General features: G+C 46.9%; 2 protein-coding genes across 3 annotated transcripts in view; both read right to left on the reverse strand.

The window, feature by feature from the left end:
• The window catches only part of SLC44A1 (solute carrier family 44 member 1), an 86,432-nt gene extending 72,357 nt beyond the window's left edge, over positions 1–14,075 (reverse strand). Inside the window, exon 1 of one of the 2 annotated variants that reach the window (XM_083481463.1) lies at positions 13,686–14,075. In XM_083481463.1, the coding sequence (XP_083337589.1) occupies positions 13,686–13,715 (30 nt within the window). In that variant the 5' untranslated portion in view covers positions 13,716–14,075. The remainder of the gene's footprint in view (positions 1–13,685) is intronic. The other variant, XM_083481464.1, reaches the window with a different exon arrangement.
• Positions 1–15,808, reverse strand: part of LOC310696250 (uncharacterized protein) — a 960,839-nt gene that overhangs the window by 304,850 nt on the left and 640,181 nt on the right. The window lies entirely within an intron of this gene.

The raw sequence follows: 15,808 nt of genomic DNA on the forward strand, positions 1-15,808 counted from the left end.
GAGCGAATGTGTGGTCCCTGGGGTTGGGGGGGGGACCCGGGCTTCCCCTGCCAGCCCTGACCTGCTCTTTGGGGCTGGGGAAAACCCGGGCTTCCCCCGCCAGCTCCTGAGCAGCTCTGGGGTAGCCCGTGAAGCCTCCACAGGGCAGCGGGGAGCCTTCATCCCTCTGCCCTGGGGAGGCTTCGCGTGGCTATCCTTGGCTTTTGCGGGAGGTGGGGGAAGGGACAGAGCAAGGCTCTCTCACTTCCCCCACCTCCTGCAAAAGCCCCCAAGAGCCACATTTTCCCCCCTTGAATTCCCCCCCCCAAAAAAAGTAGGTGCGCCTTATGGTCAGGTGCGCCTTATGGAGCGAAAAATGCGGTAAGTTCCACTTGAATTCAATAGGGCTTAGTCACAGATAAGTAGATATAGGAATTAATTAATTAATCAATCAATCAAAAAAACCGAAGGGCCGATTGCAGCCTAAATGATGCTGACATGCTGGCATTTGCCTGTCTCGAGAGACAATGGAGTGAGCCTCTGGGAGTGAAGTGAAACCGATGCATTGGCAGCACTGAAGCGACCTCCCCAGGGTGCAGGCCTTTGCAGCGTGTATGGAGGTCCTGGACTGCCAAGATGACAAGACCCCCCCCCTCAGCCTCGCTACTGTGGTCCACAGGAAAGCAGAGCAATACATTTGGCATCTGCTTGGCTGTACGAGTTGCTGGAAGGAAACGTACAAGACACCATCCAACCGATTAGGAACTCCACTCTGGGTTTGTGTAGGAGTTAGTCTTAGCTTCTTCTTCTCTCAAAGATATCCCACAAGGCAGCAGAATTTAGGATCAGCGTTTTCCTTCTCCTGATGAGCTACCTTCCCAAGTTGACGAGCCCCATCTGCCCCTCTCTTCCCTCTACAGCAGCGGTTCTCAACCTGTGGGTCCCCAGATGTTGTTGGACTACAACTCCCATCATCCCTAGCTAGCAAGGCCAGAGCTCAGGGATGATGGGAGTTGTAGTCCAACAACATCTGGGGACCCACAGGTTGAGAACCGCTGCTCTACAGCATGGGTAGGCAAACTAAGGCCTGGGGGCCGGATCCGGCCCAATCACCTTCTAAATCCAGCCCGCGGAAAGTCCAGGAATCAGTGTGTTTTTACATGAATAGAATGTGTCCTTTTATTTAGAATGCATCTCTGGGTTATTTGTGGGGCATAGGAATTTGTTCATTTTTTCCCCAAAATATAGTTCAGTCCCCCCCCCCAAAGGTCTGAGGGACAGTGGACCGGCCCCCTGCTGAAAAAGTTTGCTGACCCCTGCTCTACAGCACGTGCAGAAACTGCCTTCTTGACCATTCTTGACTATTGGTCTCGTCTGCTCAATCCGCTGCAGCTGGTCTTCATATGCAGGGGAAGTCCCTAATTCACCAAGGACCCATCAGCTACCCTCACCTGGTTTAGCCGGCCAGTCAAAGCCATTCCTAGGGTGTGGCTGCTGTTGCATGCTAGAAGCCACAGGTGAGAGCTGAGTTCAGTGTGGGGACGAAAGGGGGACAAACTACTCCAGAAGGAGCATGATGTGTCCCCCACCAGAGGTACTGCCCTTCCCCAACCACCCAATATACCCAGGCCACAAGACATCACAGCTGAAAACTAACAACATTCACAGAATTTAAGTCTTCTTCCCTTGATAAACTATTCCGAAACAGGTATCTGAAGAAGTGTGCATGCACACAAAAGCTTATACCAAGAACAAACTTAGTTAGTCTCTAAGGTGCTACTGGACAATTTTTTAAATTTTTAATATATTATTCTGAAACAGTTCTCAGAGTGACTGTGGAGCTATGGATTAAAGTCCCATTGATTCTCTCTATTCTTCTTTTAATCCCCTAATCTATCAGGTTACAATTTGTTAGTATTCAAGTAGCAGTGACAATAATATCTGACAAATAATGTTTCGCAACTCAAGGGGAGGTTGAGGGGGAATGTGTATAGTGCTGCAGAATACTATACTATTTATTTAATGCTCATCATGCTCATTAAAGAGCAGAGAAATAGCCTGGCCCCTGACCAAAATGCTTACAACTCAAGGTAGACAGGACAAAACCGCCTGAAGAACAATTCTTGCTGTCATCACTGGATAGTGCAAACTCCTGACACACTTTTTTCAATACCTGAGAACTGTCAAGCTATTATCTCGTCTACTCTCAGTTAAACATACTTAGTTGCTTCAGCTTTCTCTGCCATTGTTCTGTCTTTTCCTGAAATATGTTTAAAGTGTCAAATCTTTCTAGAGTTTTGAGAACAAAGTAAGATGCTTACATTTGATCCAGTGAAGTTTTGGAATCAGTGCTATATACATCAGGAATAGTGTATCCTAAATCTTAGACCAGTTGCTTCTATTAATGCAATCTAAAACTGATTAGCCTGTTGTGTTATTCACTCAATAAGTTCTCAATCCTACTTATTAATGATTCGGCTTCACCAGTTATTCTCCATCTGGAGGAACAAGCCTGGGTTTATCGCAGAATGTTTGGCTGCAGCTGCTTGTGATCTGATGACTGTAACTGTATGATATTCCTTCAAATATTTCCATCTCACAGTTTCTTTAGGTATACCTCTGTGATTGTCGCGAGTGAACAATTAAATCTATGCACATTCAATTTTTCCTGATTGATCATTGTTTTAGCAGCCCAGCTTTCTAATTTAATAAGACAATTTTGTGCTTTGACCAGTCCTTGGAGCAGAATCTTGGGTCATTTCACAAATGGGGAAATATACACTGTCTTGCCTATTTAACCATCCTAACCAATGCGGTTGATGTGGACCTCATCAGCCATACAAAATATTTGTAAAAATTGCTAGAAAAACTGAACCACTTCATATTCCAGGTACTCCCCAACAATTATGGGGTCAGTTTACACATGATAATAGCATTAATTTAAAGAACCAGTTGCTGGTAGCATAATAATGGAAGATTTCTTTGTTTACTGTAAGTCCATTTTCTTAAGCGTTCCAAGCACCCCGTCACTTATATTTTGCAGTCACATTTTATAGCTAAACTACATGGCATTCTTCAGCACCTCATAACTGATTTTAATATTACTGTTTATCAATAAGAATCCCAAGAGTTGCAATCTTCCCGTTGTTTTTTGCACTTGGGTGCACATGTCTAATATTTTTACTTACTAAAAAGGAGATTTGCAAAGCTCTCACAGTCAGTTTCACCTTCAGGACATCTTAATCAGATAAAACCAAAGACAGGTAATTTCCCCTTGCATGACACCCAATTACCTATTTCCCCTCGGAGCATTTCCTCCTAAAAGGTGCATTATGTATCCTATGAAGGCTCACACATTAATTCAAGAATTAAATGGATGGTTGGAGAATTATTTTCAAAGTTCAACGCTCCACCCTGAACAGACCGCATGAAAGAGGTTCGGCTGGTTGCTGTGGCATTTATATCCATCAGGGAAGTTGATCAACAGATGGTACCTTACTGTGGACAGAGATAGTGCCCTGAAGCCATCGTGATTGGCATGGTGCTAACAGTCTTAAGAAAAACTGTCGGACTACTTTAAGCCATTAACATCTTCTTCAATTATCTTCTATTGCCACAACTGTTTCATTACAAAGAAGGCAGAGAGTTTTGGAGCTAAGCTAGATGTGACGGGGCAGCCATCTAGTTGTCTGGCCTATTCACACATGAAGTAAGGAACATACTGGGGGAAGAAAGTAAAACATGCCACCTGCCCTACCATGCTGTGCTCGGTTACTTAAAAAGCACTTTCCTCCCATCCTGCCACATTTCCAGGATGAGCGAAACTAGGAGAAAGATACTTAAAGCAGTGGAGCACAGATAAGAGGAACAGGGAAAAGGGAGAAGGTTTTGCTCTCTCCATACTGTCTTTTTCACTGAAGGACTAGACCAGTGTTTCCCAACCTTTTTTGGGCAAAGGCACACTTGTTTGATGAAAAAAATCTCGAGGCACACCACCATTACAGCCCCGTGACGTCAGCGTGCAGCGTCACGCCGGGAGGGACGCACGAAAGTGTAACTTTCAATTTTTTTCCCTCCCCCTTGCCGGGGAACCTCCAAGCTTTGGGGGTGGGGGGGGGAGGAGGCAGCAAAGCGAGGGACTGAGGGACTCCTCCAACGACAAGGGTTGGGGAAGAAGAGAAAGGGCTATTCCGCTCCAGTCACTGGAGGGGAATATGTACTGGCCCAACTGGTGTGCGGTCTTCGGAAAGCGGGGTGCGGGAAGGAAGCCTAGGCTCGGGGTCCACCGACCTCGGCGGAGAAAGGCAACAACCGGAGCCGATGACGAGCCGGCGCGTGCGTGCAGCGGCTGGCCTCGAGCTCGGGAAGCTGCGCGCGGCGATGTTGACGCGGGGCGCGCGAGAGCTTGGGGGCGGGGCGGGAGAGAGAGAGAAAGAGTTGGCAGCACCAGGCGCTGTTACTTATTGCGCTGCGGACGCTGCCAGCAACTGCGGTGGTTGTGCGGCGGCCGCCGCCGCAGAACGTCCTCGTCAGTCAGCTGAGCTGCCTGGCGGCGTAGGGAGCCGAGGGGCGGGGCTTCCTTTCTGAAGGAGCTGAGGGTGGGGGTCCTCCGGCGCCTTCGGCGAAACGGCGCCAGCCCAGAGCGCTTCTAGGAGGCTGCCTTTGTGCGCGACGTAAAGCCCTCTTTCCCTCCCTCCAGCCCCGTGTCACATGTGGAAAAGGGGGCTGGATCCAGTGACGCAACTCGGAAAACTGTTAGGGAAGCCAGAGCAGGAAAGTGAGTGGGAGGCGGCATCGCTGCTTTAACCCACGTTTCCTTTTTGAAAGAGAAACCAGTGTTTCCCAACCTTTTTTGGACTCGCCCGCCTCCCTCCAGGCAACATCTCGCGGCACACCAGGCAACATCTCGCGGCACACTAGTGTGCCGCGGAACACCGGTTGGGAAACACTGGACTAGACAACTCCACCAGCAGGAGGGGCAGGACGGAGATCCCTACATGGGAGTGCCTGGTTTGTACCCCCTCAAAATTGTGCACCCAGGGCCACGGCCTCCCTTACCCCGCTTACTACACCCCTGCCCTCACACTTATTTAGCCCTAAGTTTCACATTTCAGTTGTTACCACCTAGAGCAGAAGACTCAATGTACACTACGTAGAGTTGTACTGCCTGCACGTGTTCTTATTGTGTCTTAATTTCCCATCAAGAAAGGTTTGAGGTATTCCAACTTTCATTATAAGAGTCAAACAACAGATCCACGATTTTCAAGCTTTATACCCTCAAGGAAGAACCCTTTTGATCTCTCTTCGTCCGGCTACAAATCCCTGTGGGTTGCAGAGAATTCAGACATGCATTCTAAAGCATATTTCCAGTTTATTTGGGACATCAGCCAGGCCTGCGGAGCCTCACCACTGCCCTAAACATGCAGAGACATGCCCAATAAGTCCCTGCTGCTACGTATTGCAGGGGAAGATCTGTAGAGGCAGGCAAGCTAACCTTCGGGAAAGCTGAAGAACTCCAGGATTCCCAGGAACACAGCTGGGGGGCAGGGATGGATTAGATCTTATCAGCCAACTCCACCACACAGCTCAGGCAATGAAGCTCTAAGAACAAAGCCTTCTAGTCCAAGTCTAACTAGCCTTGTAACATGCTGGAACAGAATACCAATTCAATATCTACCGGTATATAGATATACCTAGACTCTCTTTTATTAAGTAAATAAATAATTTGTTCAAATTTTAGATTAATACAGTACCTGCTATACTGTCTAAAGGTAAAGGGACCCCTGGCCATTAGGTCCAGTCATGGCCGACTCTGGGGTTGCGGCGCTCATCTCGCTTTACTGGCTGAGGGAGCCAGCATACAGCTTCCGGGTCATGTGGCCAGCATGACTAAGCCACTTCTGGCGAACCAGAGCAGCGCACGGAAACGCCGTTTACCTTCCCACCTGAGCGGTACCTATTTATCTACTTGCACTTTGACGTGCTTTCGAACTGCTAGGTGGGCAGGAGCTGGGACTGAGCAACGGGAGCTCACCCCGTCACGGGGATTCGAACCACCGACCTTCTGATCGGCAAGTCCTAGGCTCTGTGGTTTAACCCACAGTGCCACCCGCATCCCTGCTATACTGTCTAGACACTGACAAATTATAGGTATACTACTAGTTCCACATTTCTATGCCATTTTTCCCAGTCAAAATCTTAAACTGACCTCTGGATGAAAAGAATCTCAGTCGCTTCATCAGTCAAAATCAATCAAGTATGGAACGTATCAATTTATTAGAAGAAAAAACCCAGAGAATTAAGTTCAGTACCACAAAACTCCCACTATTTTCTTTAGAAGATGAGTAGCCCTCAGAACCTTTATAGACTACCTGGAGGCCCCTCATCCCAAAAACAAATTTAATGGGCATGGTGAGAGTCCTATTCAACAGGCAACCCTACAAAGGTTGCAAACATCCAAGCATTAGGACTAAGGATCTCCAAGCATGCACACAGTGTCTTTGTTAGGTGAATGATTCTTTGCAACTGCCCTATAGAAACTGACGTTTTGTACCACGGCTTTCACTGAGAATGGCAGCGGCCCAACAGGTGAGTCCTGCCTGAGAAGTGGCTGATAGTAATTAGACAAAAATTCTAACTCTATTCTGGCTGGACCAACTGGCTAATCTATCCAGTTTCTGGGAGACCAACATTCAGCCTCCCTGAACAGCCCTTACAAAGTGGAAGCACCCACCCGATAGTTCTCTAAGGGCAGAGTTGCTTGGAACAGCCTTGACATTCACAGTATGAAGACTTCACAGCAATTGTGTGCACCAAAGTACAATTGCAGCCACAACTAGATCTGTGAGTTCTTCCTTCAAACACACTCCTAAGTCCAGAGACTGCAGAAACTAAACAAATGGCAAATAGAACAGGTGCGGCAATTAAGTGGTGTTGCGAAGGGAAAGTCCAGGTGCATTTTGGAAGAAGCTCCAAGGGTAGGTGCAGTGGTAGAACTCCATCTTTACTGGAGAAGTGAATTTCACATTTAATGAGAACACCGGAGGAAAGATTGCATTATAAAATAAAAAGCCATATTGCTAAGCATGACTGGAAAATCATCAGTAAGGAGAAGAAAAAAATATTTAAAACTTCAGAAGGAAGCAGCATTCAAAATTTTGCACCTGGCTATCAGCCACTTGAGACCAAGTGAAGATGCCTGGGTGCCAGGATGGCGCCTGAAGACTCCACCATCTGGAGGTGCATGCCTGGGGATCCTTGAATCTTTCACACACAAGAAACACATCCTGCAGAATTCTATCCGTTATATTTTATCTGCACAATCAGAACGAATGTCAGGAACCAAAAAGTCATATTGAAAAATACAACTTTCGAGCTGCCTGGCCCAAAAATCTCAACCAGGCATTCCATTTTGGCCACTGTAAACCTGGTTTAAGGAGTCACTTGGCACCTAGCTTATACAGTGGTACCTCGGGTTACATACGCTTCAGGTTACAGACTCCGCTAACCCAGAAATAGTGCTTCAGGTTAAGAACTTTGCCTCAGGATGAGAACAGAAATCGTGCTCCGGCGGCGTGGCGGCAGCAGGAGGCCCCGTTAGCTAAAGTGGTGCTTCAGGTTAAGAACAGTTTCAGGTTAAGAACGGGCCTCCGGAACGAATTAAGTACTTAACCCGTGGTAGCACTGTATATCTGAGTTTCTATCACTGGAAGTAAGGTGTTTTTTTAAAAAAAAAAAAAAAAAAGCAGTGGCTAAAAGGCGTAAGACTAACCAACAAAGCATTTTGCAGTACCTCGAAGATTTAATGTATTTATCATATAGCATAAGCTTTTTGTGTAGTACATTGAAATGTATCCTGAGCTACCAGAATATATATGCATAGTTTGCAGGAAAGATTATAGACAGAGGTCAGAGAAAAATGAAATGCAGAAAAGTACACATAATTATATAATTTATTTATTTTTTACTTATTTTTAAAATGTATTTATACCCTGCTTTTCTCCCAGGCTAGGATAATTAACTGTGATAATTCACAAAGAGTTATTGATACATCCTGGACACTTAACATATGTTATAAAAATCCTTTGTCTCCATTCAGTCCTCAGCTGACAGCCCTGGACTTCTTGCCACACCGCAATTCAGCACTTGCAGAGCGCAGCCTCCCTTTGAAGTTCCTATTTTTTCAAGTGTGGCCATTTTAAGGTCATTTACAAAGTATCCTGGGAGGATGAAATGTCCTTCTGCTGGTTTTTATAATACTGTCACACTAGATCTGTGCCCATTTGTGGCCTGTTTGTGCTATGTAGAATGTGCAAAGCATTGCTGGCAGCCCTTTGTGGATGACATTTTTAAGTCCTGTAATAAAGTTGCCAGAGTAGGCCTAGGGGTAGAGTTGGCATCTGGGTCTGCTGCAGAATTGCCACAGGACGTCTGTCATCAACAACTGTTTTCATAGAATCACAGAATGACCACCACCACAAAAGGTGACAATGCCACGCACTTATATACCTGTAACTCAGGATCTGATGAAGTAGATCATCACTTCATGCGTCTGATGAAGTGGCCTCTTGCCCACCAAAGCTTATGCCATAATACAGTGGTACCTCGGGTTACAGACACTTCAGGTTACATACGCTTCAGGTTACAGACTCCGCTAACCCAGAAATAGTGCTTCAGCTTAAGAACTTTGCTTCAGGATGAGAACGGAAATCGTGCAGCGGCAGCGGGAGGCCCCATTAGCTAAAGTGGTGCTTCAGGTTAAGAACAGTTTCAGGTTAATTATAGACCTCCGGAACAAATTAAGTACTTAACCTGAGGTACCACTGTATATTTGTTGGGTCTTTAAGGTTGTGCAATAATTTGTTGCAACAGGGGTGCCTGTTTGGAAAGAGATTACAGTGGTACCTCTGGTTACGTACTTAATTCGTTCCAGAGGTCCGTTCTTAACCTGAAACTGTTCTTAACCTGAAGCACCACTTTAGCTAATGGGGCCTCCCGCCGCTGCTGCGCTGCTGCCGCGCGATTTCTGTTCTCATCCTGAAGCAAAGTTCTTAACCCGAGGTACTATTTCTGGGTTAGTGGAGTCTGTAACCTGAAGCGCATGTAACCTGAAGCGTATGTAACCTGAGGTACCACTGTACAAGGATCCTACAAGGCTGGATGACATGACCAACTCCTTGTAGCAAGTGCCTTGCAGACCAGAAAAAGGTCAGGACGACAGCAAGCAAACTTGAGCAAAATGGAGATTTCATACAAGAATTTCAACGGAAAAGATTAAGGGAACAATCCCAACTCCTGCCTGGGGAACGGCAGGTCTGAATGGAGCCCTGGAGCCACTGCCAATGTGGAGATCTGCTGTTCATGCCACCAAGGATGGAAGGTGAGGGAGAGGAACCAGCTCCGGAATGGCACAGAAGAGAGATCTGGATCAGATAAGTAGCTGGACTGGCTTAAGACTCATCAGATTGTTGGCCAGCCAGGTTCTATCCTTTCCTCACACCTAAACTGCCCCATTTTGGGAGATTATGCCGACTACTGACCGTGATAGCTCCCTGCCTAGAAAAGGATACTTCCACCACATTCAAACCCTTGCTAGTGGAGCAAATCAGTGGTTTGGATCCATGGAAGAGGATTCCCAAATTAAGCTGCCTGAAAAACATTACCAAACATGATCTAAGGCAGCAGGAAAAACCAAGTATGTTCTTATATCTTAAGAAAGCCAAAAAAATAAATACTTGTACTGCAAGGATAACAAAGCAGAACAAAGTACGGCAGAAAAAGCTTTACATGAAAGGATAAGGAAAATTAGATGGGTAAGCAAATATTAATGACAAGGTTTCTTGCCTTCTCCTACAGCAGATTAAATTCAACCATAGTTTATGTTTTTAAAGGGTAGTTGAGCAAAGATCAATAAATTCAGAGTAAGGAAATAAATTTGAGTGTAGGCTGTTGTTTTTAACTACTATTATGGGAAGGCAAAGGAAAAGAACATAAAGAAAAGGAAGAGCCTTTGAGACAAGAAGAAAGACTTGAATAACAAGGTTATGAGCAGAGCAATCATTTGCAAACAAGCATAATTGGAAATACTACTTCCACAAAGCAGTAGAGGCAAAACGCACAAGAATATTGTAATGGGCAAAATTAGAAAAGGGGGTAATCTAGCAATTTGATAGAAGAGACAGATACCAACAGGCCATGAGGCACACAGCGGATTCAACCTGAGGAGAAAGCCAGACAGAAAAAGAAAACCCCAAATGTTGAAAAACTGTGTATATCATGTAAAGAACATGTAACAATAAGAAGCAAGGAACAAACTGAACAACCCGAGTTGCTAATATTAAGCCACTATCAGGAAAGTTAATTTGTTCAAACTTACTCAACTAACACATGTTTGTTTTTCAACACTGTTGATTCAAAAATATGGAATTATGGAGCTGAATGGAACCAAAAAGCCACTGAGTGATCCAGTGCCTGCTGTCACAATGCAGGGCCATCTGCTGATCAATCCAAATCACAGGGGCACACGGTCTCATAATCACAGAGCAGACACACTGCATAATGGATGCCAACCAAGCAGAGAGTTTTAGAAGGTTCAGAGAAGTGAATCACACTACATGGTATGAGAGAAGGCAAAAATATGCTCACTGACATTATGAAAAGGAAGGGAACCATTAAGGGAAGGGGATATTTACTATGGCTTGAATCTAATAGGACGACAATATAGCCATGGCAAATAAAAATTGGCTAAAGCTAAGAGAAGGAAAGACGCAGGTGGCACTGTGGGTTAAACAACAGAGCCTATGACTTGCTGATCAGAAGATCGGCAGTTCAAATCCCCATGACGGGGTGAGCTCCCGTTGCTCGGTCCCTGCTCCTGCCAACCTAGCAGTTCGAAAGCACATCAAAGTGCAAGTAGATAAATAGGTACCGCTCCGGCGGGAAGGTAAATGGCATTTCCGTGCACTGCTCTGGTTCGCCAGAAGCAGCTTAGTCATGCTGACCCGGAAGCTGTATGCCGGCTCCCTCGGCCAATAAAGCGAGATGAGCGCCACAACCCCAGAGTCGGTCACGACTGGACCTAATGGTCAGGGGTCCCTTTACCCTTTACCTAAGAGAAGGAAAAGAGAATGGGCAGAAAACCAGAAGCCCCTCTATGTATGTTACTTGGACTGAAAAAAGAAAAAGAAAACCCAAACCACTTGGGTTCAAACCTCAATAACTTTTCTGAACATAAAAAAAAAATATGCATGACTAAATATGTATCGAATGGATCAGTGCAGGGATCAGAAAATGATAGTCATCACAATGCTGCTTTATCACAGGTTGGGTGCTGTGCATTGTAACAGGTACATTATGTTTGTAGTATATATATTCCAACAGCAGACCTAAGTTCCCACGCTTATTCACAAAGATGCTGCCATTATACAGTATTCTTGTCAGTTTCGTCATTGGCTACTGAAGTCCCTCTCCAGAGGGCCTAGAGAAAGATGGCATTCTACAGAAGGAATAGATGAGTATGGATAGTGGGAGAGATAGAATACAATACACTGACAAATTGCCTCTTATTCATACAGGCAGGAAAAAGACAGAAAATAATCTGAACAGAACTGTAACAAATTAGCCTTGCCTATCATTAGACAATGAAGACTTCACACCCATCCTTCAAGAACGGAGAACGTATCTACAAGTTCATCTGTTATCCTTATGAATATTCCACCTGGAAAAGTTACTGGCACCTCTCTAATGCTGTCCTCACAATGCTATCTTCACAATTACTAGCACCAGTTTTGAACATGATGTGTAAGTAATCCACCCTTTTACCACCAAGGTTCCATGTAGAAAAATCAAAATGTCTTAAAACTTAAGCGATAATTAGTCCATGTGAAGAGGTCTTGAGTGCCTCCCTCAGAGAGTGCCAATAGACAACAAAAGTCCTGTTGGATTAAAGGAATATGGTATAGTGGTTAGTGGGCTATACCTGGATGTGGGGAATTCTGCATGGCTTTGGACAATTCGTTATAGTTCAGTGGAGCCTACCTCAAAAGATTGCAAGGCTAAAACAGGATAACACTTGGAAGAAGGGCAGGATCTAGATGAAATAAACAGCAGGATGCAGGCATACTTCTCACGAAGGATGGATAAGCAATGTGGGTTTTTAAAGCAAACACAAGTGGTATAATGATGGGATGGAACTGGGGTGGGGGGCACAAAGTAGATGAAGAAAGATAAAAAATGGCAAGGATACAGCAGTGTGGATTATTTCAAAATATACAGGCACTGCTGCAGAGAGTGAGGCAAAGGACATACTCTTACCGAGGATGCAGCTGTCAGTGGCTACCAGCCACAATAGCTATGTTCTGCCTCTGCTGTTGCCTCTGCCAGCTGCTTGGGGTCACAAGCGAGAAGCACACAGTTGCACTCACTGGTTCCTGTGAGAACAAGATGCTGGACTAGATGGGTCTTTGGCCTGATCCAGAAGGGCTCTTCTTATGGATATTAAAGCAAGCAGATGGGGATGGGATAGGAGACAAGACACTCTTTGAGTGTGTCTGGCAGTGTGCAACAAGGCTGTGCACAGTTTAGCAAGAAGGCTAACGCTTAGGAAGGCTGCTTATGAAATGTTCCCCAAGAGGTGACTTGGAAAGAGACATTTCAACGACAGGGTTCCTACAGGGCAAAGGGAAAGGCATGTAGCTCAGTGGCAAAGCATCTGCCTTGCATGCAGAAGGCTCCTGATTCTATCCTTTGCATTTTCAAGTAGGACTGGGAGAGCATCTTTGCCTGGAACTCTGGCAAAGCCAACGCCAGTCAGTGTAGACAAATTCTCTGCCGGGTGAACCAATGGTCTGACTCAGAGAACAAGGCAGCTTCCTATGCTCCTAAGAAACACCACACCACAATCCAAAGGGGTCCACGTATGCAGCAATGGGTCAACGAAAGTTCATACGGACTCAAGGAAAGGAGAACTGCAGAGATACCAAGGCAGCAAAAACAAGAGGTGAGACAGGCATCCTTTGAGCGATCCGAGCGGGGGAGGAATTGCTTAGGCTCATTCCTCCTACCAGTTGGTAAAGAAACACTTGAAAACAAGCAGCTGCAGGAGGGATGCATTTGCAACACTGCTTTTGATTTTGTTCGCTTCCCCTTAACGTGCGCTGTCCGTTTCGCCTCTCCTTTGCTTTGGGCACTTTTAAAGCCCCCCCCACAACTGATATTATTTATAAATTAATGCCAGGGTCAGAATGGTCGTGACTGGAGGGTGGCAGCAGCGGCAGAGACAATCCAAATGCTAGATTATGACACACCGGGGTTGCAACCGGAGAGCCCTTTCGGAGCAGGCGTGGGTGACAGTAGATGATGGGGCTGAAGAGGCTTCTCCCCCCCCCCCTGAAAAAAACCCAAAATCCTATTCCATTTCGGTTGCATAAGTTTATGCCAACCTACTCCAGAATCTCCAGGAAGAAAAGGAAGAGAAATGAGGGGGGTGAGGGTGTAAAAAAAAATCCAGATAAATATAAACATGCCAAGGTGTGAACTGGGAAAAGGGGGGGGAGGTGAAGAATTGACGCAAATGGGAAGGGGATGGAAGAGAAGCGCGGGCAGGGCAAGACTAAGAACCTAGAATAAAATAAAAGGTGGAGGAGCTTCTATTTGGGGTGCTGTTAAGGACGGGGGGTTTCCTGCCCTCGCCTCCCCTCCTGACTCACCTGAGAGGCGGCGCTCCCGCAGCAGCCCATGGCGGGCTCGGGGCTGGGTCTCTGCCGCGGGCTCCCGGCATCCAAGCGCCGCGATTCCCCGGCCGCCCGCCCGGCCCCAGGGCGACGGCGGCGGCAGGGGGAGCGGCGGCAAGGCGGCGGGGAAAGGGCGGAGGAGGGAGCGGGAGAGAAGCGGGGGGGGGGGAGCTGGGCTGCTGGCTCCTCCGCCGCCTGCCGCCGCCCCGAGGGCTCGCCCGCCCGCTTGTCCGCAGCGGCGCCCCGGAGGATCCCTTCGCCGAGGCGGCTCCTTAGCTCCTCAGCATCCCTCCTCCTCTTCCTCCTTCTCCTCCTCCTCCTCCTCCCGCATCCCGGCGGCAGCGTCGCGCGGCGCTCCTGGGGGCGGGGCTTGGCGCGAGCGGAGGGAGGGAGGGAGGGAGAAGCAGCAGCAGCAGCAGCAACACAACAGCAGGCGGCCGCCTTCGCCAGCCAACCAAACCAACCAACCAGGCAGCAGCCCCGCGACCTAGAAACAGCCCCGGAACTCTCCGCCCGGGGGATGCGGGGGAGAGCCGAGCCCAATTGCGAAGAGGCACAAGAGCGCTTACTGCGGGCAACGGGAAGGGCTATACTATAAGCGCCGCAATGGAACGTTATGAAGAGCGGGCAGGCGGCGAGCGCGGCGGGGGTGTCCCGTTCGCTAAACGTGCCCGACTCACTTCCGGCGTATCATTATTGCTGGCTTTCTCTTTTTCTCTCCTTTTCTTCTGTTTCGCTTGACGCACCTCCTGCTTTTTTTCTTTTTTTTTTTGCAGGAGGGGGAAAGAGTGGAGCGAAGTATTTAGCAGCGCGCCGGCTTGGGAAAACAACGGCTGTTGTTGTTGTTGTTGCTTTCATCTCCTGATATAATGCCTTCGTGACCTTGGGAAAGCGCCTTGCACTCCTTTTCCTGTTCCTGCCGTTATTCATAGGAATATCATTTCCCTATACCCTTCGGTTGCGTGGTGACCTTTGCATCTCTCCTATGGCGAACGGGTTGGGAAAGGAGCAGGGGAGCGAGAGGGAAACCGGGGTGGGTGGACGCAGAGGCACAGCTCGTGAGAACCCAGTGATTTTTAAGGGGGGGGGGTAAGGAAGTCAAGTTGCTCATTTTTAATTCGAAAGGCAGCGATCGTGGTTTTAAAGCTAAAAACACAGTGGGCAATGATCGTGGTTATTTTAAGTCAACGGAGAGCAATCGTGGTATTAAAGCTGTAACAGATCGGCTATCCTTTTGTGGAAGGGGGGGAGGAACAGGGGTGTTTTCGTCTCAATTATTGCCAAGAAAAAGCTTTAAGTTTATTCCAAACTCAAAGAGCAGAGAGTTTGCCCCTTCGGAGGGGTTTAAAATGATTGCACACCATGCATTTAAAGCACATTGCTTCCCCTCCCCCCCCTCACAAGAATCCTGAAAACTGTCATTTACCCTTCACAGAGTGACAGGTCCCAGCTGCCTTAACAAACTATACTTCCTAGGGTTCCGTGGGGAGGGTGTCATGTGCTTTACATGTATGGTGTATACACTTACTGGTTTTACATGTTTAAATTGTCACTGTTTCGGTGCATGTGTGTGCGCATGAAGCAGCTTTGTGGATTTCTCAGCAAATATCCAGATCACCACTCTCCACCTGCTGAAAAATCTTAGAAAAAGTGGATTGCATTTACAATGAGAAACAATTTGGGCACATACAATATTTTACAAGACCACAAACCTATTGTGAGGGTCAACCCATGTTGACTCCAAAGCATGAAAACGGGTAATGAGAAATCTTCTCTGTATAACATTTCCCCCTACAGGGTGTCAAACATGAGGGAAAAGCAATTCTGAAATTACAAATGCTCAGATCTTCACCTGCATTATCCTTGCCTTTCTACATGAATCCCAAAGCCATGCTTTCGTTGATTAAGCAGTATGTAACTCTCACTAAATAAATACAGCACCTGAATTCTTATCAAACACAGATTTAAAATCTGAACCAGAGAAAACTTCCAAAGTTTTCTTTCCCTACCCACCACCCACTACCCTTCCCCTTAAAACTCTGTTTGACTGAGCAGTGGCAGCACGTGATAGGCATTGTTTCAGAATAGATTAGGGGTGG

The sequence above is a fragment of the Podarcis liolepis genome (assembly GCF_965112155.1).
Source record: "Podarcis liolepis genome assembly, chromosome: 17".
Taxonomy (NCBI): domain Eukaryota; kingdom Metazoa; phylum Chordata; class Lepidosauria; order Squamata; family Lacertidae; genus Podarcis; species Podarcis liolepis.